This window comes from Mirounga angustirostris, unplaced genomic scaffold (assembly GCF_029215605.1).
Source record: "Mirounga angustirostris isolate CCGP_5_RB_7025 unplaced genomic scaffold, mMirAng1.0.hap1 SCAF_17, whole genome shotgun sequence".
NCBI classification, from domain to species: domain Eukaryota; kingdom Metazoa; phylum Chordata; class Mammalia; order Carnivora; family Phocidae; genus Mirounga; species Mirounga angustirostris.
The window spans coordinates 2,989,998-3,017,351 of record NW_026991725.1 but is presented as its reverse complement, the minus strand read 5'-3'; the positions used below and the strand labels follow the sequence as shown (position 1 = coordinate 3,017,351).

The 27,354-nt window shown below is 56.2% G+C and overlaps 1 protein-coding gene across 4 annotated transcripts in view; it reads left to right on the top strand.

The window, feature by feature from the left end:
* Positions 1 to 27,354, top strand: part of ABR (ABR activator of RhoGEF and GTPase) — a 174,024-nt gene that overhangs the window by 129,449 nt on the left and 17,221 nt on the right. For 3 of the 4 annotated variants that reach the window (XM_045889562.3, XM_045889563.3, XM_045889564.3), the window contains 6 exons: positions 1,533 to 1,655; positions 1,999 to 2,074; positions 2,521 to 2,625; positions 3,537 to 3,611; positions 6,427 to 6,524; positions 6,900 to 7,031. In XM_045889562.3, coding sequence (XP_045745518.1) covers positions 1,533 to 1,655; positions 1,999 to 2,074; positions 2,521 to 2,625; positions 3,537 to 3,611; positions 6,427 to 6,524; positions 6,900 to 7,031 — 609 coding nt within the window. Of the gene's footprint in view, positions 1 to 1,532; positions 1,656 to 1,998; positions 2,075 to 2,520; positions 2,626 to 3,536; positions 3,612 to 6,426; positions 6,525 to 6,899; positions 7,032 to 22,092; positions 22,504 to 27,354 lie in introns of those variants that run through there. The other variant, XM_045889565.3, reaches the window with a different exon arrangement.

The window sequence follows — 27,354 nt, the reverse complement described above, 5'->3', positions numbered from 1 at the left end:
ACTTAAGCTTTTCACTTAATGGTGCATTTTAGAGTTCTTTGGATCTATCAGATTCTTTCTAACAGCTGCGTCCTATTCTGTCACTTCGCTGCGCAATGATGTACGAGATATTTAGATTGTTTCTGGTTCTTTACTCTTAACAGGCAAGACTGCAGTACACCTGACTGTGTTCCTATTTCTCTCTGGTAGCTTCCCTACAAGTGGGATGGCTGGGGCAGAGGGCTTGCTCTAATTGCCAGATTTACTTCTGGAAAGGTCGTGTCCAATTATATACCCCCCCGCACCAGCAGTGAGAGCGTCACTGTTCCCCCACGCTGTCACCCCAGCAGCGTGAGAGAGTCAGTGTTCCCCCACACTGTCACAGCACTGGCTGTGAGCACTTGTTACCATTTTGCTAGTCTAGTAGGTAAAAAAATGCAGTAGAGATGAATTCTAATCGAGGAGCTTGAAGTTGGCGCTGGAACTGAAACTTGAAGCATAATAGCAGTTACTAAAAGGGAAGGGATCTTTCACAAAATATAAACTTGAAAAAATTGGAGAAGGGGGACATGGGTTGAGACCTAAGGGTTTGTTTCAGAACAAGGAGTAATACGGTGCAGCTGAGGTGGAGGGTGCAGGGTGGGGCATGGTAGGATAGTTGGCTGGGCACGGAGGCCAGCCCCAGCCTTGGGAGGCCCCTTGTGCCAGGCCAGCATTTAGGCCTTTTTGCTGAAAGGTGTCTGAGGTTTTTAAGCAGGTATTTTGATGGTACCCAGGATCTGATTTATAGAATTGACTGAGTGATGACACGCTTAGGCTAATGCCGTTTCCAAGAGGAAGGGGTGCATCATCCTACACAGGACCACAGGGGAAGCACCAGGTTTGGTCAGGATGCTGAATGCACAGGGGGAAAGCATGGCTCAGAGCCTGCATTGTGTTTCCTGCAGGAAAGGAAAGCAGGGCAGAGGCAACTGCTTAGGACTGGGAGTTTGAAAAATGTCAGCAGGGGCGCCTGGGTGGCTCAGTTGGTTAAGCGACTGCCTTCGGCTCAGGTCATGATCCTGGAGTCCCTGGATCGAGTCCTGCATCGGGCTCCCTGCTCGGCAGGGAGTCTGCTTCTCCCTCTGACCGTCCTCCCTCTCATGTTCTCTGTCTCAAATAAATAAATAAAATCTTTAAAAAAAAAAAAGAAAAAAAGAAAAACGTCAGCAGACTCTGGGCTATCGGGTGGTCCCTAGCTGTCTGCTACCTGGCCCTGGGTTATTTCGGGCAGAGGAATATTGGCTTGGTGAATGGGGCTATGAACTCAGGCCTGGTTGGTTTGTATATGAAAGGTATGTGCACAGGAACGTATGTACCAGCTTAGGGGTCAGCTTGCCCTGGGAAGGGGTAGCCTTCTCCCTGGCCAGCTAGGCACCCCCGAGATGTCAAAGCATCATAAAATATAAAAAAAGAAAAAGACACGATGAATGCACAAGAAGTGCTGTGCTTGAGCTGCCGAGTGAGGAGTGGAGTGGGTGAGGGAAACCACCTGTGCCCTCCGGCCCCCACAGAAAGCCAACAAAGGACAGAGCCGGGCCATCGAGCGCCTGAAAAAGAAGATGTTTGAGAATGAGTTCTTGCTGCTGCTCAACTCCCCCACGATCCCATTTCGGATCCACAATCGGAATGGAAAGGTCAGAAAGGGGTGGTGATGGGACAGAGGCGGCCCCCTTCTTCAGTCCAGGGCTGCTCGTTCTCTAGGGCTCCTGTCCATGATCTGGGGGAATCAGGGACTCGGGCCCAGTTCTCGAGGATGCTGCCCCAGCTCCTTCCCCGGACTCCCTCTCCCTGCTGGTGTGGAGCCAGTGCCCCCTGCTGGCCATCACCGGCACTGCCACCCCGGTGCCTGGACTTCCAGGGAAGGAGGCTCTCCCCAGCTCCCACCTTGGCCAAGCCTCCGAGCGCCTGGGTAAGAAGGAGCCAGGGATGTGCTTGGCCACACGGTCACCCCACTGAATTCTCTTCTCCTCTCTTCAGAGCTACCTGTTCCTACTGTCCTCGGACTATGAGAGGTCAGAGTGGAGAGAAGCCATTCAGAAGCTACAGAAGAAGGGTAAAGTCCCGCCCCCCTCTACACTGCTCTGAGGGTGTCCGTGGCAAGAGTGGCCTTTTGCGTTTCCATGCACTTTGATGTCCACGGTCTTCTCTTCGGCCCTCCCGGTCACTCTGTAAGGTGCCAAGGCGGGTGGCATTGAACTCATGTTACTTTAACTTGAGGCCCAAAGAATTTAAGTGATTTGCATATGGCACAGAATAAATTAGCGATAGGCCTGGGCCCAGAGCCCAGGCTTGTCTGTCTCTCTCTTGCTCTCCGTGTTGCACACACACAGTTGGAAGCCACCTGTGACTGTCCCCATGTCCCTACAAATCTTTCCCTCCCTTCCCGTGACCAACTCTGCCCCTAGAGCTAAGCTTTGTTTCCTGCAGTAGCCCCCAGAGAAGAGTAGCAGGTCCTAGTGGATCTGTGATGACATTTTCCTCTCTCGGCTCCTCCTACAGATCTCCAGGCCTTTGTCCTGAGCAGTGTGGAGCTCCAGGTGCTCACGGGATCCTGTTTCAAACTTAGGACTGTACACAACATTCCCGTCACCAGCAATAAAGACGGTAAGATCTGGAACCCAAGGTTGTCTAATCAGCGGGCCCAAGCCCCCAGGGCATTGCTGGAACCTTCCATAAGGACCTAGCCAGACACATGGTTGTAACAACTCAGTTGCCAGGTACACAGAGAGCTTGAATAGGGGTTGTTCTCCACTGAGTTCCCAGATGGTCCCAACTCCTCCCCGGCCCCCTCTGGCTTGAGAGAAGAATCTGGCACCCTCGTGCCCTGGAATCATGCTGTTAATATGTTCGTGAGGTAGTCAGATAATGGAAGCGGAAGACCGAAGCATGGGGCATGGTGGTGGTGGAGGGGGAAAGGGTAGCTGGAAGCGTATGAGAAATAAGGCTAGAAGTTTCCAGGGATCAGATCTTGGAATGCCAAGCAAAGGAGTTTGTTCAAGCCAAGGAGCCTATGGGAGGTTTGTGAGCAGCGGAGAACTGTGATCAGGGCTGGTCCAGAATGGGTAGAATCTGGTTGCTCGTGGGTGTTGGGAAGGGGTTTTGAAGGCAGGCTCTCCTCCCCATATGGGGTTATCTGCCTCCTGTCCCAAAAGGAGGCAGACATGTATTGGTTAATTTTCACTTTGAAAGGCTACACTGAGGAAGACAGCCAAGGGATAGGCAGGATTCAGAGGGGGAGGAAAAGTGCCCCTGGGGGAATGGTATGAAATCCCCGGCCCAGTAGGGAAGGTGTGGATTGGCCTTCCAGGCTGAGTGGAGGGAGAAGGGGCACCAGCTCACATTCCAGGAAGCAGAGGGCTCTGGAAACTTCTTCCTCCAGCCACCAGGTGGTGCTGCGAGACCAAGGCTCAGACTGTGTCCTCCCACCCTTTTGGCCTTCCTGCGAGCCTGGGGTGAGAAGGGGCTGAAGCCGGCCTCTCGCCAACCCCTACCCGGGGGGCTTTCCTCTCTTACAGATGACGAGTCTCCAGGACTCTATGGCTTCCTCCATGTCATCGTCCACTCTGCCAAGGGGTTCAAGCAGTCAGCCAGTAAGTGCCCCGGACCCCCAACCCTAGGAAGAGCGGGAGCCATGGTTCATCCCTTCACAGGAAGACCCTATGAACCCATTGCATGGGGCCTCCCACGGTCCACCAAGTCTGCTGTGGTCTGCCCAGGCTGGGGCCCTGCCGGGTGCCCTGACATGTGGGTGGCCATTCCCCCAACGGTCAGGAACCAGCTCCTCTTGGCAGGAGGATCATTCCTGCCTTGTGTCTCCGAGGTCTGGTCTTCCCCAAGCCCTCCCCAACTCCTGGGTGTCTGAAATCCTGGACTCTAACCCCACATCTGCCAGTGACAAGCTATGTGACCTCGGGTAAATCTCTTAACCTCTCGGAGCCTCAGCTTCTTTCTCCGTAAAAAGCGAACACCCTTGTTAATACTGACCTAAGAGCAGGCTTGGCGATGACTGAGTTATGTGCTCTGCCAGCACATGGCCGCACATTTCCCTCCTTCTGCTTCTTCACCGTCTCCCAAATCCGTGCAGTTCTTAGCATCTGACAAGATACGATTACACTTTTTTATCTAATTTTCCCCCGTAGGAATTTATCTTCCCATTTGCCAGATGAGAAAACTGAGTCACAGACACATAAAGGGACTGAACCTCACAGAGCACCAGAAACCCGGGGTTCCTGACTCCTCTCTCCGCCTGCCCCTTCCCACTCCCTCCTCTTTGTCTCTGGGGGGCGAGGTCTGCCCTGGGCCCCTCTACCTGCACTGCACCACGCAGAGAACATGGTATCGACTCGCCAGCAGCCATTCGACAAACATTGACTGTGAAGTTCATGGGGTACCTTACTGCTGGGTGCCTGGGTACCTTACTAGGTGCTGGAGAAAGCTCAAACGTGGCCAGCGTGTGGATGATGCCTTGGCCTGTTTCAGAGCCTTTTCAAGTGCATCTTCTGCTCTGATCCCCCTGGCATCCCTCCTGGCATAACAGGTCCCTGTTATCACTCCCATTTGCCAAAGCCCATCCCTTTCGCTTTACAGCAGCGTTTCTCTCAGTATGGCCAGGAGCTCTGTGCTTACCACTCAGGCCGTGCTGCTCATACACACGGGGCAGCCTCCTGGACCCTCCCCAGACACACAGAACCCCTTCCTAGTGGGCACTGCCTAGGAATATTCCTGGTTGGTAAGTTCTAGAAGGCTATTCCACATACCTGAGTCCATGGCCCACCATGCCCAGATGCCTTACCCTCCTTACCTGCTCCCTGTTGGCTGGGATGGGCCTCAGGGAGCAGAGCCGTGGGGGTGGCATGGCCCCCTCTCTCAGAGCAGGTGTTCTGCCTCCCAAACTGGGTCAGGGGGGTTAGACATGAGGTGAGCTGCTACTACAAAAATCTCTCCTGACCTCCGTATGGTCCTCACCTCCTCCCTCCACCGGCCTCCAGCGCCATTCACATGTTCACTCTGACTCAGCGGGCTTAGGCCCCGTGAATCTTCAACCATGGTTCTTTGTCCTAATACGTTCATTACATCTGCACAGTCAGGCCTGGGGTGTAGGCACCATTGTTAGTCCTGCTTTACAGATGAAAGCACTAAGGCAGAAAGATTCAGTGATTTGTGCAGAGCTGGGATTTGAACCCAGACAGACTCAAAGCCCTCCTTCTATCTCATGAACTTTCCCCTAACCCCTGACAGCGCTCACTCACACAAAAATCAATAAATGGGGATGGCACGCATGCCCTCCATCTCTCCGCCACCCAGACCTGCTTTCTGATCTGGCAGAGGCCTGGGTGCTTAAGGCCTCTGGTGTTGTTTGCCTGTTAATCTGTGCCCACCTCCCAGAGTGCCCTGATACCCAGCTCTGTCTGGTCTGTGTCCTGCCCAGCCCGAGACAGCTCGGGGGCTGCTCCATCCACTCTCCCTTCTCACTGAGGAGAGCCCTCTAACGGGGCCTCGGAGGGGCATGGATGTCCACCCTCTGACCTCTGCCCCTTGATCCACACTGCAGAGGATTGGCTCTGATACCCTCAAGGCACCTCCCATGCACCATTGCACTGGGATGCAACCCCGGCCACTCCCGTGGAGGGGGGCAGGTGTCAGGGTCTGAGCCCCAGAGGGAGGGTGTGGGTTTGCAGAGCACCTGGGGTGGCCACCCAGGGCTGTGGCCACGTCAGCTGGGTCTCACCAGGAGCTAAGAACACAAGTGGACCTAAGAACTAAGGAGCTAAGAACACCACAAGAACCTATGTGGTGTTGATGTGGTGAGGGGAAACCAGGCAGAAAAGAGAACTTGAGTTAAAGTCAAGTGCTATGAGGAAAACAGCAAACCAAGCTTTTGGAATGCAGGGAGCATTTTTGGTTGTCACAGTGAGCAGGGGTTACTCCAGATTTTCAGCACTCAGAGGCCAGATGCCCTCCAGAGACTTCCACCTCAGATGCCAGACACCCTGCTGAGGAACCTGGGATCGGTGGGAGAAGGGAAGGGGGAGAGCAAAACTTCTTTAGCCAGCGTGGCCAGTGAAGACTTGGCCTGAGGCTTCAGTGGTGAGGAGGCAGCCAGGCAAGGACCAGGGATGGAGGGACTGCAAGGCCTTACAGGGCCCTCAGGTGGGAGCAGTGGGGCAGGTCAGAGGGAGGAGGCCAGTGTAGCTGGAGGGCGGTGAATGAGGCAGAGGGGGCAGAGCCAGCTGAGAAGAGGGCAGAGAAGTGGGAAGGAGCCAGAGCATGTAGGGCTGTGGGAAGGAGAACACGGAGGGTGTCCTGCAGGGATGTTGGGGGGACAGAGGCATTTATCCCCCTTTCCCTCCTGAGGTCCCGAGCCTCGGGCCTCACTCAGTGTGTCTCTGCCTGTCCCCGCTGCAGACCTGTACTGTACCCTGGAGGTGGATTCCTTTGGCTATTTTGTCAGCAAAGCCAAAACCAGGGTGTTCCGGGACACGACAGAGCCCAAGTGGGATGAGGTGAGTGGAGGCGGCTGGCGTCCCCACAGGGACCTCTGAGCTTGTCACCAAGTGTACCCACCCCACTCCCTGTGCTCACTTGCTGTTGACTGGGGATGGCCGAGCCTGCTGGCTAGGTGAATTCTGTCTCCCTAACCCCTCTGCCCTCCACTCCCTGCTCATTTAGGTGTGGGGTTTTCAGCTCAGGCCTAGACTCCACTATGCCAGCAACTCGGAGGCCTCTGGGGCTCCAGCAAGGGAGGAAGTTCCTCCATGCCTTATGACGTGTTTCTCTTGGGCCTTTGTCACCCCCTTGCAAACTTGGGGCCCACACTCACCAGGAAGCTATGTGTCTCAGCTTTGGAGGTTCAGGATCGTTGTACCGTCTTTCCCCAGGAGTTTGAGATTGAGCTAGAGGGCTCCCAGTCCCTGAGGATCCTGTGCTACGAGAAGTGCTATGACAAGACCAAGGTCAACAAGGACAACAACGAGATTGTGGACAAGATCATGGGCAAAGGGCAGATCCAGGTAAGGGTCCAGACGCAGCTGGGGCACCAAGGCCGGCCTCTGGGAGCTGCCAGGAGGTGGTACTACTGGGAAGGAGTCCTTCTCACCTGCCTTCTTGGTTAAGGTGCTTGGCCTTTTGTGACTTGGGTTCAAAACTGGTTTGAGAAAAGTTCCCCAAGGTGGTGGTTCTCTCCTGCTGGAGGTGGTGTCTTATTCTAGCTCCAGAAGCCCATGTGCGCTGCTTCCTCCATCTTCCGTGGCTGGTTCAGGTGCATCATGCACACTCCTGCATGATGGATGGGAGGGATGACGACTACCTTTGTTTTCACATCCCAACTCTGGTCTACTGGGGGCTTTTCCCAGGAACATTGTGTTAAGAAGGATTCTGAGGATATATCCATGAATGCCCTGTTTGGTTAGCAATGTCTGGCGTTGGAGGAGTGAGGCCTTGAGCATTTGCCACTGGACTGGAAGGGCTTAGGATCCAGCTGGCTTGCTGGGGGCTGGTCTCTGACTTGTTGCTAGGGCTGCTGGGCCTTACTCAGCCGAGAGTTCGTTGACTTAAGGTATTGGTAGAACCAGGTCCTGAGTCAGGTTAAAAGTATACATGCCTCGGCTGTGTTTCTTGGAAGCCCTTGTTTGTAGCCTGTGTCTCTGGAACATTCTGCCAATTTTGAAGATGACTACTCTTCATTTACCTATCAAGAGGATGCAGGTCTGGGGGGCTGACATTCAGCATGGAGCTATCCACACTCCATCTGACACAGGTGTGGCCTCGTCCTTGGGACACAAGTGGCCTCATTGGGGGTGAATTCTGTGACCCTGAAATCAAGGGAAACTGGCACTGGGACTGAGCCCATGAGCCTTCGGTGTTCTGCGCTTCTTAACAGTTGTCCAGATATGATCTGGCTGGGGGGGTGGGGGGAGTCAGGGGAGCTGAACAGCACTTTTTTGAAGGAAGTGTTTGTTCTCTGATGCCCTGTGGAGGCTGCGGAGTTTGGTATCTGGCTTTTGGCTCAGGGTTCTTGGTGGTAATGCCCTTCGGGGACCCGTGTGGGCCTCCTCCTCTCCCCGCCTGTTTCACCTGAGTGTTTGAACAGGGGAATGGCATCGTTTGCTGGGCGCCCAGCCGTCTGCCTTGTGTCACCCTTGTTCCTGTGCCCGTCCCTTCCTAATGCTGCGGGACCAGCTCTTTTGAGCACTGTCGCTAGGGAGACGGTGCTGCCAGGCAACCCTAAGCCAGCCCTTCGTCATTTAGAAGAGAGAGGTCTGTAAAGTCAGTCCTGGGACCCTACTTCCTGCAGGGATGAGGGGTGGGAGCCCTGTCTCCACATGCTGGGCTGGCCAGAGGGCCAGGCAGGGAAGGGGTGCTGCCCGCCCAGCCCCGGGGGGATATCCGGCCAAGAAACGTGTGTGACTGCCATGCTCCCTGGGCCACTGGTGGCCATAGAATGGACGAGTTAGCAGCCCGCTCAGGGAGCACCATGGGCCCTGACTCCTCCAGAACACAGATGCCAGGGCCCCGTGGCACCGTTCCCCACCTGGACTTCCAGCCCCATTGCTTCCCTCCTCCTTTCTGTCAGCCGCACAAGCCCCAGGGGAAACACACCATAAATCATTACATCTTGGAGGCAGGAGCAGATGGAGGCTTTGGGGGAAGGGGAGGAAGCCAGGTTATGTTTGGCAGAGCAGAAAGCACAGTCTGGTAAGGAAAATGTTTCTGTGTTTAAGCTTCGAGGAATGTTAAATGCCTGGGAGTTGATATTAAAAGAAACACAGACCTTCCTGCTGCCAGCTGACCTGGGCCATGAGTGGCCAGCTCGGGGCCCGCATTCTCCAGAGGACTCCGAAGCTCCCAGCCCTGCCCTCCGCAGGGCACAGCCCTGGTGCAGCCCTTGGCCCTCAGCTGTGGAGCCATCTTGCCTGCCTTCCTGTGGGTCAGGGAGGGATGGGGGTGTCCCGCGAGGGGTGTGCCGACCCTCATGAAGTCGGCTTGCCCTGCGACGCGCCTCGGAGCCCCTGAGGATGACCAGCCTGGGTGGGAAGCCTGCACTGAGCCATTCCCATGTGGCCAGGCCCACCGGAGCCACGGAACGGTCTGTTCCCACAGCTTGCTCCCACCTCCCTTTCTGCCACGTGTCCAAGGAAGGGAATTGGCACGAGCCTCTGGCACTTGGTTCTGCTCCCCTAAAGCAGGCGCCGAGGATGGAGCGTAAGGTGGCCTTGCAGTAGGCGCCATCCTTGCTGACATTGGGGTGGGCTGGAGGAGAGGCAGGGGGAAGAAGGCCCACCTCTGTCCCCATCTAAGCCCCTTGTCACTTAGCCCATCTAGAGAACAGCACGGGACCCCATTTCCTGAGCTGCAGGTGTTTGCTCCAGAATGAGTCTCTCTCTGGGTTTGCCTGATGTGGCAGTGGGGGCAGGGAATCTGGAGCCGCAGGCTGGGGGTGGGGGGCGCACTTAGGGGCAGGCAAGTGGCAGCATTAATCAGCAACATGTGTGTGCGGCGCTTGTCTCTTGGAGGCACATTCCCAAACGTCATCTCTGATCCTCGCCGTGGCCCTGCAAGGAAAATGACAATCACATCCTCCCCACGAGGACACTGAGGCCGCTGCCTCTGCTGACCGTTTGCAGGGAAGCCATGCCCTCTCTCCTGTGTTGTATGCCTATGCCCCAGGCCTCCGTCAGGGACTCTCTCAGCCCGGGTACAAGGCCCTGGCATGGCTAGCGGCCTGGAGAAAGAGGCAGGGTGATGTTCCACCCCAGCATCCCATTTTATGGTGTAAGTGAGCCTGAGCCTTCTTTAGTCTGGAGTCCTCTTACCCTGGGGTGGGGGGGATATTTACGGCCTGGTGCACCTGGAGGGCAGCAGAATGAGCCTGCATGCACGGGAGTGAGCCAGGGGAGGGAGACCTACCTTCCCTCTGCAGTGTACCCATCACGCACTGGCCACTCCAAGGGCCATAGGCGCCTGGCTTCAGGATGAGACAAGTGTATCAAGACAGGCCAAGCCACTAGAAAGCACAACAAGATGCCAGTAACGATGATGACAATGCCCGAGAGCTTCCTGGGAGCCCAGCACTGGGCTGATGCTCACAGCCGTTATCTTGGGCGTCCTCCCGTGCGCTGTGGGGGAGGAAAGTGATCACAATTAGATGAGAAAGCTGAGGCACCAAAGGGGTGAGTAACCTGTCCAAGGCCAGGCAGCCTGTGGGGAGGGAGCCGGGACCGGAAGTAAGACTGGAACCAGGACCGAAGCAGAACCGGAAATAGGACTGGAAGTAAGACTAGAACCAAGACCAGAAGCAGGACCAGAAGTAAGACTGGAACCAGGCCTAGAATCAGGACCAGAACCAGGGCTGGAAGCAGGACTAGAACCAGGGCTGGAAGCAGGACTGGAAGCAGGACTAGAACTAGGACCGGAAGCAGGACTAGAACTAGGACCAGAACCAGGACCAGAAGCAGGGCGGGAAGCAGGACTAGAACTAGGACCAGAACCAGGACCGAAAGCAGGGCTAGAAGCAGGACCAGAAGCAGGGCTGGAAGCAGACCCAGGCCTTGTCCTCTACAGAACATTGGCCATGGTTCTCTACAGAATAAGATGGAAAAGTGTGCAGGAGGAATTCAAAGAAGGCAAGATCATCATGGGCTGGAGTTAGGGAGGCTCCTGGGAGGAGATGGAGGGAGAGGGATTTGAGAGCACTGGGTTTTTTAAATTCCAAATGCAATGTTTACATTAGAAGGAAAATGGCAATTATAGTAAAGAGACTTGAAACATAATCACTAACTATTCCTACTCCCACTCCTCTGAAACAGCCATTTGATTTTGTGCCTTTTTCCTTCTTCAGGCATAGAAATTTTATATAGTTTTAATCACAAGTGTGTATTTTGTATTTTTTCTATTTTCACGTAATAGTATCATAAACCTCCCTTTTTTCTAGGGCTGTATGTAGTCTTTATAATGACCTTTTTTGTTACATTATCAAAAGTATTTCTTATACCTCATAAAAATCATTTTACATAATGGCCAGCCATTAATTGCCATTTTAAGGCTCTGTGTTATTCTAGCAAGGTGGGCAGGCTCTGGATCAGCAAAAAGGAGCAGGGTGGGCACTCAGGGGAAAGGGCCTTCATGGCCATGCAGGGAGGCAGGAACGTGCCGGGAGTGTCCCAGGAAATTAAGGAGCCTGCCTGCCCTGAGCAGGAGGAATTGTGAGTCACACAAGTAAGAGGTAGGTTGATGGAATGAATGAAAGAAGAGGATCAGTAGGGTCAGAGGGCCAGAGGAAATCCTAGAGGCCATTTAATCCAATCTTGTTTTGGGCGAGAAGGAAACTAAGACCAGAAAGGGTAAGTGACGTGCCACAGTGGTTGAGCAAGGGTTCTAAATTCAGGAGAAAGAGGCAGGGTGATGTTCCACCCCAGCATCCCCTTTTCCATCTTATTCTGTAGAGAACCATGGCCAATGTTCTGTAGAGGACAAGGCCTGGGTCTGCTTCCAGCCCTGCTTCTGGTCCTGCTTCTAGCCCTGCTTTCGGTCCTGGTTCTGGTCCTAGTTCTAGTCCTGCTTCCCGCCCTGCTTCTGGTTCCAGTTCCAGGTTGGTGATCTTTGGTTGGCTGCTGGACAAATGAGTAAAAGAAAATGCTCCTAGGTGGGGCAGGGGCAGACTTGAAAGTCAGTCTGTGACCCTCAGGGGTCTGCCCTTTGTCATTACAAATTCAGTGGAGTCCTCCTTCCCCTCCCCGCCCCCAGCTGGATGTGTTTCTCCTCTTCTAGGCTCTGGAGTTCCTCCCTTTGTCATCCTCCCTCCTCCCCCAAGGGGCCAGTATCTCCACATTCTCCATCCAGGCCACCCCCACTGCCCGCCTCCTTCTTGCCGCCCCACCCCCCACCTAGCCCGGGAACCTCTCAGCCAGGAGACCCCCCCCCCCTTTGTCTGCCTTGGCTCCCTGGCCCCAGGGGACTCCCATATATTTATCCCAGTCTATTTCCAACCATGCTGCTCCCAGCTCTAGATGTGCTATCCCCAACTGGGACCTACCCACTGGCTGATTAGCATATTCCCAGGGCCCAGCCCTTGTTGACTGGCTGGGCCAGAGGGGAGAGCTCTCCCTGAGGACCCCACAGCTCAGTTCCTGCCACTGACACCAGACTAAAGAGGAGTCTGAGACCTAGAAGCCACCTAAACCAGAGGAACCCCTCCATGCCCCTGCTCCCTGCCATTCCCCAGTTCAGCCACGAGCCTGGGGACAACCCCTACCCTCGGCTCTGTCCCCCTCACATACCCCGGAGTAGGAGGCAGCTTCACTTTGGGAGTGCTCAAGACTGGCGTGGGAAGGGGCAGGGTCCCAGGCCAGAAAGGAAACTCCAGCCATCCCGGGGCCCTGCACCCCCAATTGCAAAGTTCAGGCCTAATGGGATGCCTCGCCTCCATCCTCCTCCCTTCTGAAGCTCAGAGCCCATGTCTGAAGGGGAAAGGGGGGATTTCTGTAACAGTCTTGACCTGGCCTCTTGGAAGCTTGTTGAGGGTTCAGAACTATTATAAATGACACTCAGGAGGAGGTCATGAAGGCCAGTCCCTTTTTTTAAAGATTTTATTTGAGAGAGAGAAAGAATGAGTGGGAGGAGGGGCAGAGAGAGAAGCAGACTCCCTGCAGAGCAGGGAGTCCAATGCGGGGCTGGATCCCAGTTCCCTGGGGTCATGACCTGAGCTGAAGGCAGCCACTTAACCGACTGAGCCACCCAGGCATCCCTAGATCCTTACTTTTTTGTTCAATGGTGGTAAGAAATACATACCATAAGATGTATCACTTTAATATAGGTGTACCATCCAGAGGCATTAAGTACATTCACATTGTTGTGCAACCATCACCACCATCCATCTCCAGAACTTTCTTTCTTTCTTCTCTTTTTTTTTCCCCCCAGAACTTTCTCATCGTCCTAACTGACCATATCCATTAAACAGTAACTCTCCAGGGGCATCTGGCTGGCTCAGTCGGTAGAGCACACAACTCTTGATTTCAGGGTATTGAGTTCAAACCCCACGTTGGGCATAGAGTTTACTTTAAAAAAAAAAAAAAACAGTAATTCCCCAGGCAACCACCATAGACTTTCTGTCTATGATTTTGACTATTCCATTCCAGGGACGTAATGGAAGAGGAATCCTACAATATTTGTCCTTCTGTGACTTCACCTAGCATAATGTCTTAGAGGTTTATCCACGCTGTAGCACGTGTCAGAATTTCCTTGCTTAAAGCTGAGTAACACTGTATGTTACTCATCAACATTTTGTTGATCCATTCATGCACCAATGGACGTTTCGGTTGTTTTCTAGACTTTCTTCCTTTTAAGTGAGAAAAAGCCTGGTCTTTGAGGATGGAGATTTCATAGCCTCCTTCTCTCCAAACCCAAGGTTCCCCACCCCCACCCAGTTGCTCATCGGTCTCCAGCTATGACCAGAGAGCAGGGCTTCATGAGCAGAGGACACAACTGGTCACTATTAGCTTCTTTGGGTTAAAACAGTTGCCTCCTGGCTTTCTCTCTCCCAAGTTAGGCATCCCTGTCTCCTTGACCATATTTCCTCAGATCTCTTCTGCTTTCCCCTTGGTTATGGTTTATATATATCGAGTGTGGAGGGAGTCAGAAGGTCAGAAGGGGGTCAGAAGATCACCATCTGAGTCCTTTGATCTCTGGGAACCTCAGTTTCTTTATCTGTGAAATGGGGATAATTATCCCCACTCAACCTTCATCACCAGCTTGTTGTGAGGCTCAAAAGACAGAATGTCCCAGTCAGAACTATGATGTGCACATTCATCCTGTCACCGGCTTATTCATGCATTCCTACATGCTGAGCACCGTCTAAGTGTTGGGCACTGTGCCATGGATACAAAGAATGAACAGGACCTCACCATGTAGGAAAGAAGACAGAAGAGAATTTGGATTCATCAGTGCCGATGGGCCTTTGAGGCCAAACAGATCTGGGGGTCAGTCCACCTTTCTCCATTCATTAGTTGAGAGAACAGAGTAAGTTACTTTACTTTCTGAGCCTCGGTTTCCTCACTCATAGAATGGGTCCTCATGAGACTTGAATGTGAAAGTCCATGAAGCCCTTGGCACAGGGCGGCACAGAGTCCGTACTCATCTAACGATGACAGTCCTTTGCTCAAACTGGCAGGTCCAGGTATACTGTCCTCCACCTTCCTGTGAGACTCCAGTGTAGCTTGTCAAGCAGCCCCCCGCCCCAAAGGCCGTCACCTGCAAGAGACCCCTGTGTATGGGCCTTAGGCTGGCTGAGGCCACATCTGTTTTCTTAGGCTGGTGAAGTCAGATCCAGCTTGGATGAACTGACCTCAAAGTAGACTGGTGGTCAAGGTTAGGGCCCTCACCACCTGCCAGCCAAGATTTCCCTGCCTTAACCCTGGCTTGAGCAGCTCTGGGCTCTTCCCCCTTGGTGCAGCTCTCAGCTTGGCATGGTGTGGTCAGGCCCGAGCACAAAGTGAGTGAGGAGCCAGGAACAAGGGGCCATTGTTGGCCCGGAGTCATTTCTGCTTTCAATTACTCTTCAGAGCAGGAGGAAATTCAGAGTAAGCGTGGGTCAGGAGCCTGCTAGGGCAGGAGTCAAGGGCTCCCCACCCCACATCCCTCTCTCTGGCCCCCAAGGGGTCTGTTGTCCCTGTTTGACCCTGCTGGGGGGTCCAGCATGCCAGCTTTATTGCTCTGGGAGCCTGGGCTCTGGGGCATTTTTCTGGTCGACCCAAAACACTTTTACTTCTTGCCCACTCTGATTCTTCATGGCTGGTACCAGGAGGTGCCGGGTCCCTCCCTGGGTGGGATGACAGAGGGGCATTCATGTGGGTCCTTAACACCTTCTCCCAATGTCCTTCAGGCCACAGTGACCACAGCTGAGCCGCTGGGTCCTGGGAATGGCCTGGTTTTGACTAGATGGGGTGGGGGCAGCTGTGAGAAAGCCTGGGGGCTGGCTTCTCCCTTTCATTCCATCACCCCAGCCCCAACCCCCCTGGCCTGGCACCTCACAGCCGTAGGCAGCCCCCTACCCTGGGACGTGGTGGTGGCCATGGCGGGGTGTGGCTCTCCAGCGCCGCGCCCCCCCCCCCCCCACCAGCCCGGGCCTGATGTGTGTGACCAGGGGAAGCGTCTGCTTCTGGAGTCTGTGCTTCCTATCCCTGCTGCCTTCTGTTCTCAGCGCTGCCATCACCACTGTGCCAACCCAGGGGCACATGAGGCCAGGGGAGGGTGAGCGCCAGGATGGCTCCTCTCCCTGCCTCCGACATTACTTCCTCCCGGGGGCCTTGGGACTGGAGCCGTTGGCCTGTCCCCCCACCGCTGGATCGCTGTTCGTCCTCTGCAAGACAGGTCCAGATGCCGCGGTGACACTTGGAGAGCAGGCAGCATGATGGGGGGAAGCCAGAGGCAGGACCCCTCGAGAGGGCCGCCCTGCTGCCCGAGGACTTCCCCATACTTGTACAACCTCTCTCTCCCCACCCTTGCTCAGCCTCCGGCCACCCAGGTGTTCCTGAGCTGGGGAGGCCGACCCTGCCCAGTGGATTCTGGAGACAGGAAGCATTCAAGAAGCAGCAGCTGGATGCTCAAGTCTCCCTCTTGCTCTCCCGGCCCATTTGGGAATGCCCCCTTGAGGGGCAGGCTGGCTGCCCACTCCCTAGGCCCACCTCTCAGGGGTGGGTGTTGAGCAGAGACGCCGATCCGGAGAGGACCCTGGGGACTGACTCATTCAGTGCCTGAGAATACCCAGCTTCTCAACCAACCAAAAGGGGGGTGCGCTCTTCCCAGCTCTGGGGGGCGCCTAGACTCAGGCGGAAGAGCCGAATTTGACCCCAGCTCCACCACCAGATAGCAAGTGGCCCCAGTGACCTCTCGGAGTGCTCCCTCTTGAACCCGTGTCAATATCAAATGAGATTACAGAGGTGACCTTACCCGGCATATTGCACACTCTCAGGAACCGCTAAGCTCCCTGCAGGGGGAGGCTGCAACTGTATCCTCCTAGAAATCCAAAACACCAGTCCCTAGGGCGGTCTCACTTTTGATTTTTTTTTAAACCTCTGAGAAAAGGACTTAGTAGAAGAATTGCCAGGGACATCCCTAAGTGGGGGGCTGAGACGGATGTGAATGCTGTGAGGGGGCACCTCGCCTGGGCTCTGCCAGCCTTCCTCACCACAGGTGCTGCAGACCCCACCGCGGCCCCTCACTGCAGCCCAGCTTCTGCCATGGCATGGAGGGGGTGAGCAGTGGTGGCCCGCGGTGAGGGTCTCACCTCGGGGCACAGCCTGCGCCTACCCTTACAGGCAAGGACTGAGCCATGCTGGCGTCAGGGCCAAGGTGACCCAGAAAACACCAGCCTGAACGACTCGATAAGCATTATCCCTAGTTGTAAGACCTCTGAAGGGAACCCACACCAGCAAAGCAGAGGCCCACGGTTTTCCCAAAACAGAGGGAAAAGTAGAGATAAGGCACAAGTTTCAGATCCAGGACTCTGACCCGGAAGTTTCCTTAAAAAGCCCCTAATCTCCCTGGCCTCCACATCTCTGCACCCTGAGGGCGAGCGGGGGCCTGTGGTTGTGGTCAAGAGAAACAGCAGTTCTCATGAGAACCGTCTCCTAGAAGGAGGCTCGGGGGCTCCGGGTTCTGCCCACAGAGCTTGGGGATTGCTGGGAGGGCACCTTCAACCAGGGGCCTCTGCTTCTGCTTTTATCTGATTGGGGGGCAGGGAGACTTTGGCATAACATTTCATTTGGAAAGAAAGAGAGTGTCCTCTGCTTAAAAAAAAAAATTCATTGATGACCTTTTGTCTGGTCCAGGCTCCTGTTTTGACAGGTGTGGAAACTGAGCCCAGAGGGAGAAAGTGGCTCCTCAGTCTCCAGTGACCAGGCAGGACTCTCACCCAGGTTCCCTGGCTCCCAGGAGCTTTCTCCTATTCACTTGGAGCTCAGAGTTGGGTGGAAAAAGAGTTGGGTAATAGAGAAGGAGAAGAAAGGCATGGGGGCTCAGTGGACCCTGACCTACTTTCAAATCTTCTTGTCTGAGGCTGTTAATGTCTTCAGCATGAGGCCTGGGGGGCCCCCTTTGGTCCTCTGCTTGCCCCCCGCCCCCGTCCTTCCACTGTGCTGGGAGACCCTGGCCATACACCTCCTTTCTGTGAGAAGGAGCAGGCAAGAGGCCAAGGGAGTCTGGGTATTGGTCTGGCCATGAGTTTTATGGGGAAGGAATGGAAGGACATGTGGTGGGTGTGCTCTGCCCACTCTGTCCCTGGGTGGGTTTTGTTTTAGATAAGCAAGATGTTCCCAAAGACTCAAGTGGATTTTCCAGCCGTTTCCATGACCAAATATGCTGTGAGAATCACTAGGGGTTGCCAGGGATGTGCCATCAGGATAGTTCTTCTGCCGTGGACAAGCTCTGTGGTTATTTCAGCTTCTCCAGCCTACCTAGAGCCACCAAGCGCCCTCAAGACACCAGCCCAGGGTAGCCAGGCAGAGTGGGGAACGAGGCTGTGTGGGGAGCAATGCATGTTTTGTCCTGTGCTGCCAATCGGCGCGGGCCCTGGGACATGGGAGGACCGTGCCACACCTGGGGCGGGCCTGGAGGCTGGGGTTCCAGAACTGGAAGCCTGCAGCCCCATGCACGGCTGGTCAGTGAGTTGGGCCCAGGCCCCAGGGAGTTCTGGCCTGGACTGCCTGAAAGAGTCCCGATTGCTGTTACCTCCTCGCAGGGGTGGCTGTTAGACTGGGACCTGTTCAAGGTCCTCCCCGCCTGGCATTGTGTGTGTGTGTGGGGGGGGTATCTATTCAATGATAAATGAATGAATGAGTCAGTGAGTGAAAATATAGCATCTAGGCTCAACTCTGCCGTTGGCTGTTCTGTGACTTTGAGCAAAGTGTTTCTGTCCCTGGGCCTAATGCAGGCCTTGAACATAGCAGATATTTGGAAAGATGGATGGATAGATAGGAAAGCATAAATGGGTCTCACTTTCTCATCCTCTGGAGATCTCTGCCCCTCCAATGCACAGGTCTGGGTTAGGATAAGTACCAGAAGAGGTGAGAACATGCATTAGGGATGCAGGGACTATGGAGCCAGGAATCTTAAGGGGAGTCTCCCATCCTCCTTTCTCACAGCTGCCCTGCAACGTGCCACCCCCCCACCACCAGTTTGCACAGCCTGTACGAGGGCCCCAATCTCTCTGGGCTCCCCGGCCCTGCTGGCCCTGCTGGTCCTCTCAGCCTGACTCCCGTGCCTGTCTTTGGGCAGGGACTGCTGTGAGCTTCCTTTCTGCAGCCTCCAGCTTCAGACCCCACCTTGCTCTCCACCACCACCTTGCCCCCCAGCTTTGCTCCTGTGGGGCCTGCCCCATGCTGTGCTCCTCTGGGGCTGAGAAGGAGCATTCTTGGCAGACCTCCTGGCCTCCATCCTCAGCGAAATCCTAGGCTCCTCTCATGCTCCCAGCTCTTGCACCCGGACTCTCTGGGTAGCCTCGTGGGGCTCTCCCCTCCACTCCTCGCTCCCAGGCTGTGCACCGCAGTGCCTGTGGCCTTGGTCTAGCTGGCTGCACAGAAACGCCCTTTCCTGACTTAGGGTCATTTGGCTAGAGGACAGGGAAAGGGAATCAGGGTTCCCGTCTGGGCTGGGGAGAAGGCAGAAGTCATTCCAGGGGGAAAAAGGAGGTCACTCCAGAAAGTGGTAGCAACATCTCAAAAGTTCTGAGAAAGAACCTTCTTCCTCGTGTTCACAGGCTGGAGGATTTGCCTGGAAGCTAGCCCCACCCCCAGCTGTCGTCAAGGCAGCCCTGGTGGCCGTCCCTGCATCTCCCGCCCACACACCTCAGGCTGCATATATTCCCTGTTGACCTTTTTTCCTTCTGTGCTGCTGCTGATCACTTACCTGATTGTGCCTCAGCCCCAGCTGTGGCTGGTGCCCAGTCCCAGCCGGCCCGGGTATATACCCCTCCCTAGGTAGAACCCGGGACCATGCATCTCCCCGAGGATGGCCCTTCTCATTCCTCCTGCAGAGAGCCAGGGTTGGGGTGGGGGGAGCGGGAATGAGGGAGGACAGGACAGTCTACTAGGAATGTTTTTAATTCCAAAGACAGCGACATCTGTTCCTGTGGGCCTTTCCGCCCAGGCTCTGTTTATCCAGACAGGGGGCTCTTGCCTGTCCTCAGAGGCGGGTTCTGCCAGGTGTGGCTGGATGGAAGGGATGAACCGAGGGAGGAGGGGATGCGGTCCCTTCCTGGGTGGTCAGGACAGCCTGAGCCTAGCCCATCCAGCGAAGATGTGGAAGGGTCCATGGTGGGCTGGAGGGACCAGAATTCGGACCTTTGCTTTTGAGGAACTGACTGGGAACATTTGTCTTGCACAACCCAACCCCCCTCCTCCCCCCTCCCCCCCCCCAGCCTGCTCCTAGACCATTGATTCCAGGAAGGAGTGAGTCAGGCTGAGGGAAGAGAAGGCAAATCTGTGCTGTCCCAGAGAGAGCCCCCAGCCCACAGGGAGGCAGGGAAAGATGAACATCTCAAGGGAAGAGCCTCCCAACTCAGCTACCCATCTGCTAAGGCGCTTATGTCACCATGGAGACCAGTTGGCCAGCTTTCACCCAATCGGAGCTTGCTTTACCCAGACAAGTATTGAGCCTGGGGTTCCTAAGACAGACAAGCACGGGCCTTTGGGAACAGGATCTGTACTGTCCTCCTTCTCCCACACACCCGGTGTGTGTGTGGGGGGCACACCTTGCAGTGCATTCCCCCAACCTGCACCCTGTGGTGTATGATCCAGATAGAAGGGAGAGAACCTTAGAAAGCCAGCAAGGGGCCCGTTTTGAAGTTAACCAGCTGGTCGTGCCAAGCGCACTGACATGGTCAGCAATTATAATGACCCCTTACCAGCCAGTTACACAACCAGCAATTGCACATTAGCCAGAGGAATGCAGAAGAAAGCCAGGGTGGATGGCCTTTTTCCACAGCTCTTAAGGCCCATGCCAACCCCTCCTCCTCCAGGAAGCCTTCCATGGTTCCTCTGGATAGAAATTTTCTCTCCTTTCTCTCAGCTGTCATTGTACTTTATCTGTATGTTCTTATGGCTTAAGACTGGGTTTCTTGAGAGCAGAGACGATGCTTTGTCCATCTGGGTATGCACATGGTAGGTGCCCACTTGCTATGTGCCAAGTGCACGAATGTTTTTCTGTTTACTGTTAAGATGTGTTTAAGCCCACGTCTTGCTCTCTTCTTGGGCTGTCAGGCTTTTGATACATGGCTGTGATTCCTCAGCCCCCACCCAGGGTCAGACACAGAGCCAGGCCCTCAGTCAGTGCCTCTTGAATGAAACGAATGAGTTGGAGAAGTGAAGGCTGCAGGAGCAAGCAAAGCCTTCCTGGAGAAAAGGGGTTTTGTGACAGCCAGGGTGAGGAGGCTGCCTGGCCCCTCAGGGGACTGGAGGGAGACTCCCTTCAGAGGTAGCACCCGGTGCCCTGGGAGAGGCAGGTGGGGAATAGGTCAGGAAGGGTGGCTCAGGCCTTGACTGGGCAGGGGACACACGTGTGTCCCTGCCTCTGTGGGTCTCCTTCCCTCCCCCTCAGGGAGTATTGGGCAAGGTATTATGGGCTCATTAAGGGCGGCTCTTACTATGATCAGGTCTCGGCTACTTTGTAGTGAAGCTCCCCTTCGCTCAACAAAACACAGAGGGTCTCTGATGTTAAGCCGCAAGACCTACATATTGGTGGGGATCCAGCAGGAGAATTCCAGATGCCAAGGGCTGGTTCTGTGCCCTGACCCACGGCCCTGGGGTCATCCAAGAAATGTGCAGACCCAGCGCCTTTTCCTGACTCTGAAGAACCAGCCACACTTGAGCGGGCGTGAGCACCAGCAGCTGTGGAAGAGACCTGTCACTCCCCGGCTGCAGTGGCCTGACCTCAGGAGAGAACTTTACCTCCCTGAGCCCAGAGACATAACCCAAGTATCACAAAAGTTGTGAGTCTTAAATGCAATCGGATATCTGAAAGCTCTCTGTATGGGACCTGGTTCATGGATGGTACCATGAAAATGTTGATGTCCTTCCTTACTCTGAGCCTAGCAATGCGTAACGTGACGTCCTGGGTGCCTCTGGGGTTTGTGTACCCTAACCGTCTGGGGTTCAGGCCTTTCTCTTTTCCCCAGACACCAGACTCTAACTGGATGCTTCATTTCTCACTCTGGTTAGAATGTTTACCAACTTGAGCATCAAGAGCAAGGTCTTTCTTCTCTATCTTCTGAGCCACACCCAGCCCAGACAGGGTGGCTGATTGCCCCTTTGCCATTGGATGTCCTCTGCCCCTGGTGGCACAACCTATATTGGGCTTTTCTGGTGAGGTGCACGGGGCCACGGTTAAAAGTGGCTGGGGGAGAGGCACCTCTTGCTGGGTGTTTGTAACCAGTGTCGTTCTTGGCTTTCTGCTCACGTCCCTGGAGACAGCCCATAGCGGCCAGGTCCTCCCGGTCCACTGAAGCCCAGGAGCCTGCCCCACTGGGGATCTTCTTTATTCTTTATGTTCCCAAGAGGAGGTTTGTGAGTTCCATTCCACACGTGTCTGGCCCTGTCACCAAACTGGCATGCAGGGAGGGGCCTTGGGGCAGGAGTCAGGAGTGGGGGGAGCAGAACTCCAGGGCGGCGTGGGTCCTTTGCCTGGGACAAGGGCGGTTGTCCAGGGCCAAAACGCGGCTCCTGCCCCTGCAGACCCCTTCTGGCTTCCTCCCAGGCCTCCCTTAGACACCCCGGGCCGCCAGGGAGCGGCCTGGTGGTGAAGGGGTTAACCGGGGATCTAGAGGGGAAGGGACTGGATTGTGTTTAGCTGCTTGTCAAACTTTATTTAGTACTTGGGCTGAGGGTCGGTGAGCGGGAGCCCCAGCCTGCCAAGAGTTAAAACCCGGAGGTTGGGTTTTTTGGAGGGGCAGCCTCCAGTGCCTTCTTTGAGTCACTTCCTTCGGTGGGGGCGGGTCCCCGTGCCGTCTCGGGCGGTCCGTGGCGCACGCACTGGGGCGTCCCTGCGAGCCGAACTGGGACCAGCAGGCGGAGGAGAGAGAGGCCCCCGCGGCTGCCACCGTGCGCTCCTCTGGGAGGCTGTCTCCGAGGAGGGGAGGAGAAAGCGGAGCCTCCCGCCATGCGCTTCCCTGCCCGGCTCGAGTAACAGTCCGGCCGGCCTGGGCGCCGAGCACTCCGCACGCTCCCTGGGTCTTCGCCGCTCCCGCCGAGCTCCGGCGGCCTCTCCCGCGTCCCCGTCCCCGGAGCCGGCACCGCAGGCCGGTGGTAGTCCGGGCAGGGCTCTGCCGCCGCCGGCATGACCGACATTCTGCCTCAGCCCGACTGCAGCCTGAAGGCGGTGTGCGAGCCCCTGGAGCGCTGCTGCCTGGATCGGCTGGAGGAGCCGGGGAGCAGGCGGCCCCCCAACACCGGCGCTCGGCTCTGGGGCCGGGTGCGCAGCAAGCTGCTCCGCCAAAAGGTGCTAGCGGTGGGGGGGCGGGGGGCGGGGGGACCCTAGTGGGTGGGAGGGCTGGGGACTGCCGCCGCTCCGTTTCCCCCACCCTCCCTTGGAGATCCATTCCAGTTCCTGCCTGATCATGGAGTCCTAGGACAGAGGCTGGGGTATGTGTGTGGGTCTGCTCTAAGTGGCCTTAATTTGATGATTAATGCTGTTGCCACCCCCACTCCTGACCCCAGCGGCTTTCTCTGCATCTGTCCCTGTCTCAGGAAAAAGGGGGTTGTCTCCTGTGGGAGAGGACTGCCCGGCTCCTTTCTGAGTCTATACAGGCAGGAATGCGAGTAGTTTGGGAAAGGGGTCTCCTGGGTCTCAGTCACCCCCACCCAGGGTGCCCAGCCCCGACTGAGCCCCCTTCCCAAACCCAGTGGACATTGCTAGCTGCCCCTTTATGGGGGGGGGGGGACACTGGCAGAAGCACCTCAACACCACTGGCCATGGAATACTTCTTTGTGTGGGCTGCGGGCCTCCTGCCCCACCAGGGAGGAAGGTGGGGGTCGTGTGGAGGTGGTGGTGCTGCTGAGGCTGGGGGCTCCAACCTCCAGGGGGCTGCCTCGTCGGGGACCACCCAGGTGACGGCTGGCCCCATGCCAGGGAGGCACCAGTGTGCCAGGGGTTTCCTGACCCAGCAGGCAGCTCAGCCCCCAAGCCGTGCCAGGGCAGACTGGCTGTCCTGCCTGCAGCCCCAGACCTTGGTGGGGATGAAAATCTGAGATAGAAGCTGACTGTCCTGCAGCTGGGCAGGCTGCCTTGGGGCTGGCTTCGGGCCCTGGCATCGGGTGTCCGAGGAAGAACCAGGCCTGGCACCTAGAACACAGTAAGCGCTTGATAACTGCAGCCTGAACTCGCCACCCGAGCAAGATGTCACAGAGGGCCTGTCCTGGCTGGCAGGGGGCCGTGTCCATCCCTCAACGGAGGCTTTGGCTACTCCATGGGGCTGATGGAGATTTGCAAGCCATCCTGCAGCTCAGAAGAGGGGGATCCCTCTGTGCAAGTCCTCGGTGCCAGCCAGCACCTGCCAGGAGGAAGCGATCTCGGGCCCGTTGGCTCCTTGTCTCGTTTCACCCCCTGCCAATGGGGCATACTTGACCTCCCAGAGGTGACATCAGTCCTGGAAAGTGCCGGGCAGGGCAGCAACTTGAGCTGTCCTGCCCTGGCCCCCAGGTCACCTTCAGCATCTCCGGGGACCCAGCTCGCAGGGCCCTGCTGGCCTCAGCTGCTACTGGAGCCCCTCTGTGCTGAGGCAGCTGTCTGTGCCCGGCAGCACGGAGCCGGCCCTTCCCCACACCCCCCTCCCCCCCAGCCCCTGCTGAGACCAGCAGACACCAGCCCCAGGCTCATTGTCCATTCCCAAACCTCAAGGCTGCCGAGAAACTGACCCCACGGGTTCCTGGCCCGGTATCAGGCAAGCAAAGCTTTCCAATTTACCTGTCCCTTTGGGGAGGGGCCTGGCAAGTAGGGGACAATTTTTAAACCCCCAAATCCCAGACTTTGTGTTCTTTCCCCGTGCGTTTGTGACCGGCACATCCAAGAATCCACTTCAGGAATTCTTGAGCCAGCCGTACCTCCACTGGTCTCTTGCTTCTCCAAGTCTGATGGTGCCCTCTGGGCAAGGGCGGTGGGCCGGCCAGGTGCTGGCCTGCTGAGGGCAGCTGCAGGGTGGCTCTGGCAGCGGGGTCCCCGAGCTCCTGCTGTGTGACACATTATGTCCGTGTCACCAATACAAGGGTCTGCACGCTGGCACGTTCACGCGCCCTGCTAGCGGGTGAGCGGGCGGACTTGCGGGCCCAGGCCCGCTGCCCACTTCCCTTCTTTCCCCAGCTGCAGTAACCTATTTTTTGTCAGTGCTGCAGGCTCCCTGCCAGCCAGGGGGCTGGGACCAGGCAGCAGCTTAGGTGGCGTGGGGGAAGGGTGCCAGGTACCGCCCAGCCTGGCGGGAGGGGTCGCCCGTGAGCTCCTCCCCAGCTTTGCCCTGAGGATCTGATGCTGTGGATGCCAAGACACCTGTGGCCCTCCTCCCATTTCACTAAAGATTCACTGAAGGCTGCCAGGGGGGCGTGTGTGACTCATCTGGGGACCCCATGCTGGGGCGGGAGAAGCTGTTCCGATGGAAGAGTCCTCGTATGAACCTGGGGGGTCCCTGGCCCCAGCGGTCTGCAGTTGCTTAAAGGGGCTCTCCTTCGGGTCTCAGGGAGCTGTGCTTGGGGTGGTTCTTGTCCCCAAGGAGAGTTCTGGGGCTGAAGCCTCCTTCCGGCCTCCGACTTGGCAGTTGGTTTGTTGTGCAAGCATTTAGCAGAGGAGACACGTGGCACTGGGGTTTGCGGGTTCTGCCAGCGCTCTTGGCATTACACATTTCTGCTTTCCTTTTCCTTTAGTTTTTATGTTTTAACTTTTTGCTTCAGATCACACTCACAGAGGCTAGGCTCGGTGCCTGCTCTTCCGGCCTTCCCACCTGCTTCTAGATCCTGAGGTTGCACTTGAGAGGCTCAAGGAGGAGTCCCATCCCCCACCCCCTGAAGTATCCCAAGGTTGTAATGGGATCACTTGGGGAGCCACGGAGAGGGTAGCAGGACTGCCGTGAGGCAGAGGCCAAGCCAGCAGCATTTGGGGTGGGAGGTGCCCGGAGGTGGGAACTCAGGCTGGACTGGCAGGGCCCAGAGGAGTGGGGGACAGTGGAGGACAGTTCTTGATGACCTTGTCTCTGCTTGAGGGGTTGCCACGTGGGGCTGAGAATTCCCTGCCTCAAAAGAACTTCTGTCCGGGAGCTAGAGGCCAGCAAGGTGAATGCAAGTGAACCGCAGTGACTCCGCTGCCTTGTGATGATGGGGTTTGCTTTCCTCTGGCTCTGGGGACAGTCAGAGGTGTTACTGAGGACGGAGAGGGTGGGAAGCCCCTTTTGGGCCACTTGTCTGGGGAACCTTAGGGCTTGGGAAGGTCCCTTTCTTTGCCATCTTGATTGCGACCGCAGGACAGCTCCTAGCCCCTCCCAGAGTCTGTCGTTGAACTTGACCGTTCTCCCTAACAGGTAGCACCAGGTACGCAAACCGTGTGTACCCCCTCCGCCCCCCCGCCAGGCTCACACAGCCATTCACTGGCTGTTCTAGGCGTTGAGGGTACAAAGGTGCTAGGCTACCAGACGTAGATATGTCTTGGGCTCATTAACTTTATTTCATAATCTGGCTCTGGGCATCAAGAAGGATCTTGAAACCTTGCGCAGGAGACATCTGTCCTGCCCTGGCTGCCCGCACTCTGCATTGCCCCTTTCCCCCTGCCCCGCCCCTGTCTGCCTTATCTGCTGGAGGGAAGGGACCCTTGTCCGTGTCTTAACCATCCACATGCCCACTCGTGCCCCTATAGCGATCCCTCAGCTCTAGGAAAGGGACAGTAGTGCCTCTCTCTTGGGCCAGAGACCTCTGCAGCCGGCCCATTTCCCCCTGGTCCTCTGTGAGAGCCAGGACTGTGACCAGGCTGGCTGGAGAGTTGGGAGGGGGAGCAGAGTGACCTCCCTGCATTCCCACAGCCACAAAGCTTGTCCCAGCACTAGCTCACTCCCTAGAGGGAGAGGACCTTACTCCTGGTGCCACGTGGGTGGTCTCCTGACTGCCAGTGCCCCTATTTCTCTACTAAGCTGACTCCCAAGAGGCCTGTTTGATTCCACAAAGCAGGAAACCTCAACTCTGAGAACCTGATGGAGGTCACAGAGCCCCCATGCAGACGCAGAGCCACCCATATGCACAAATGGTGTGCCATTTTAGATAGGGTCACAGATCCCAAGGTAGGAACCCCTACTCTAAGTGCACTTGGCAGAGTGCTGTTTCTTTGCACCTGGGGAGGTTAGAAAGGGCCTTGGCCCTCTCTGACATCTCTGTGGCCCACAGGCGGCTTGGGCAGGCAGCCATGCTGGGCTTAGTGCCCCAGCTTTTAGATGGCCCCAGACCAGGGGAAGCTAAGCCTGCCAACCAAGGTGGTTTCCGAAAGGCCAGAGCTGGGGGAGCCCAGTGCTGCAAGAGTTTCCAGAGGCAGTGAGGCCCCAGGAGGGCAGACATTTTGGAAAGAGCCCAGAAACTTCTGCAGGTGCTGGTTTGGGGGAGTTCCCAGGCATTGATGAGGGAGCACCAGTCTGGAAAGGCCCAGCCCTCTGCCGAGTGGCCTTGCTAGCTGCCCAGATTGTTGGGAGCTGGTCGGCAGGTACTGTTTTGGCTTCCTTTTCCCTATCGTGCTGGGGACGGGAAGAATATGTGTGTTCTGCCCGCTCCTGAGCCCCTAGAGGAACATACATGCCCCCACGTCTGGAACGTGCATGCCTGATCCCCGGGAGGAACCAGAGTCAGTCCAGAATCCCAGCAAGCCTTAGATCAAGGCCTCATTGTCCTTTGTCCCCAGGGTGAGCCGAGAGAGATGGGAGGCCACCATGAGAGCTGCCCTTGGGATTCTTCTGCAGAGAGGCTGGGAGGGCACCGGAACCCCGCGGTGATCTCAGCTCTGCTTTGGCTGAGAGACTGTGGAACTGATCCCTCAGCCAGGAGCTAGAACCATCTCTGTCCTGGACAGTGATCCCTGCCAAGGTTGGTGCCCCGGATGGGCCCCGCCCGAGCAGTGACAGCCACAGCCCACCTTGCATCACACGCCTGAAGCCTTCTCCGTGCCCTGGCCTCCTCCTTAGAGCACCCTGCCCCTCGGGCTCATGCGGCGTAGGGTGCTGGAGACTCCGCCAGGCTAGTAGCAGTCAAGAGGCCTTATCTTTCTAACCCCAAGTCTGCTGTCTTTACTGGCTGTGTGACCTTGGGCAAATCTCTTCACCTTTCTAATTCTCTG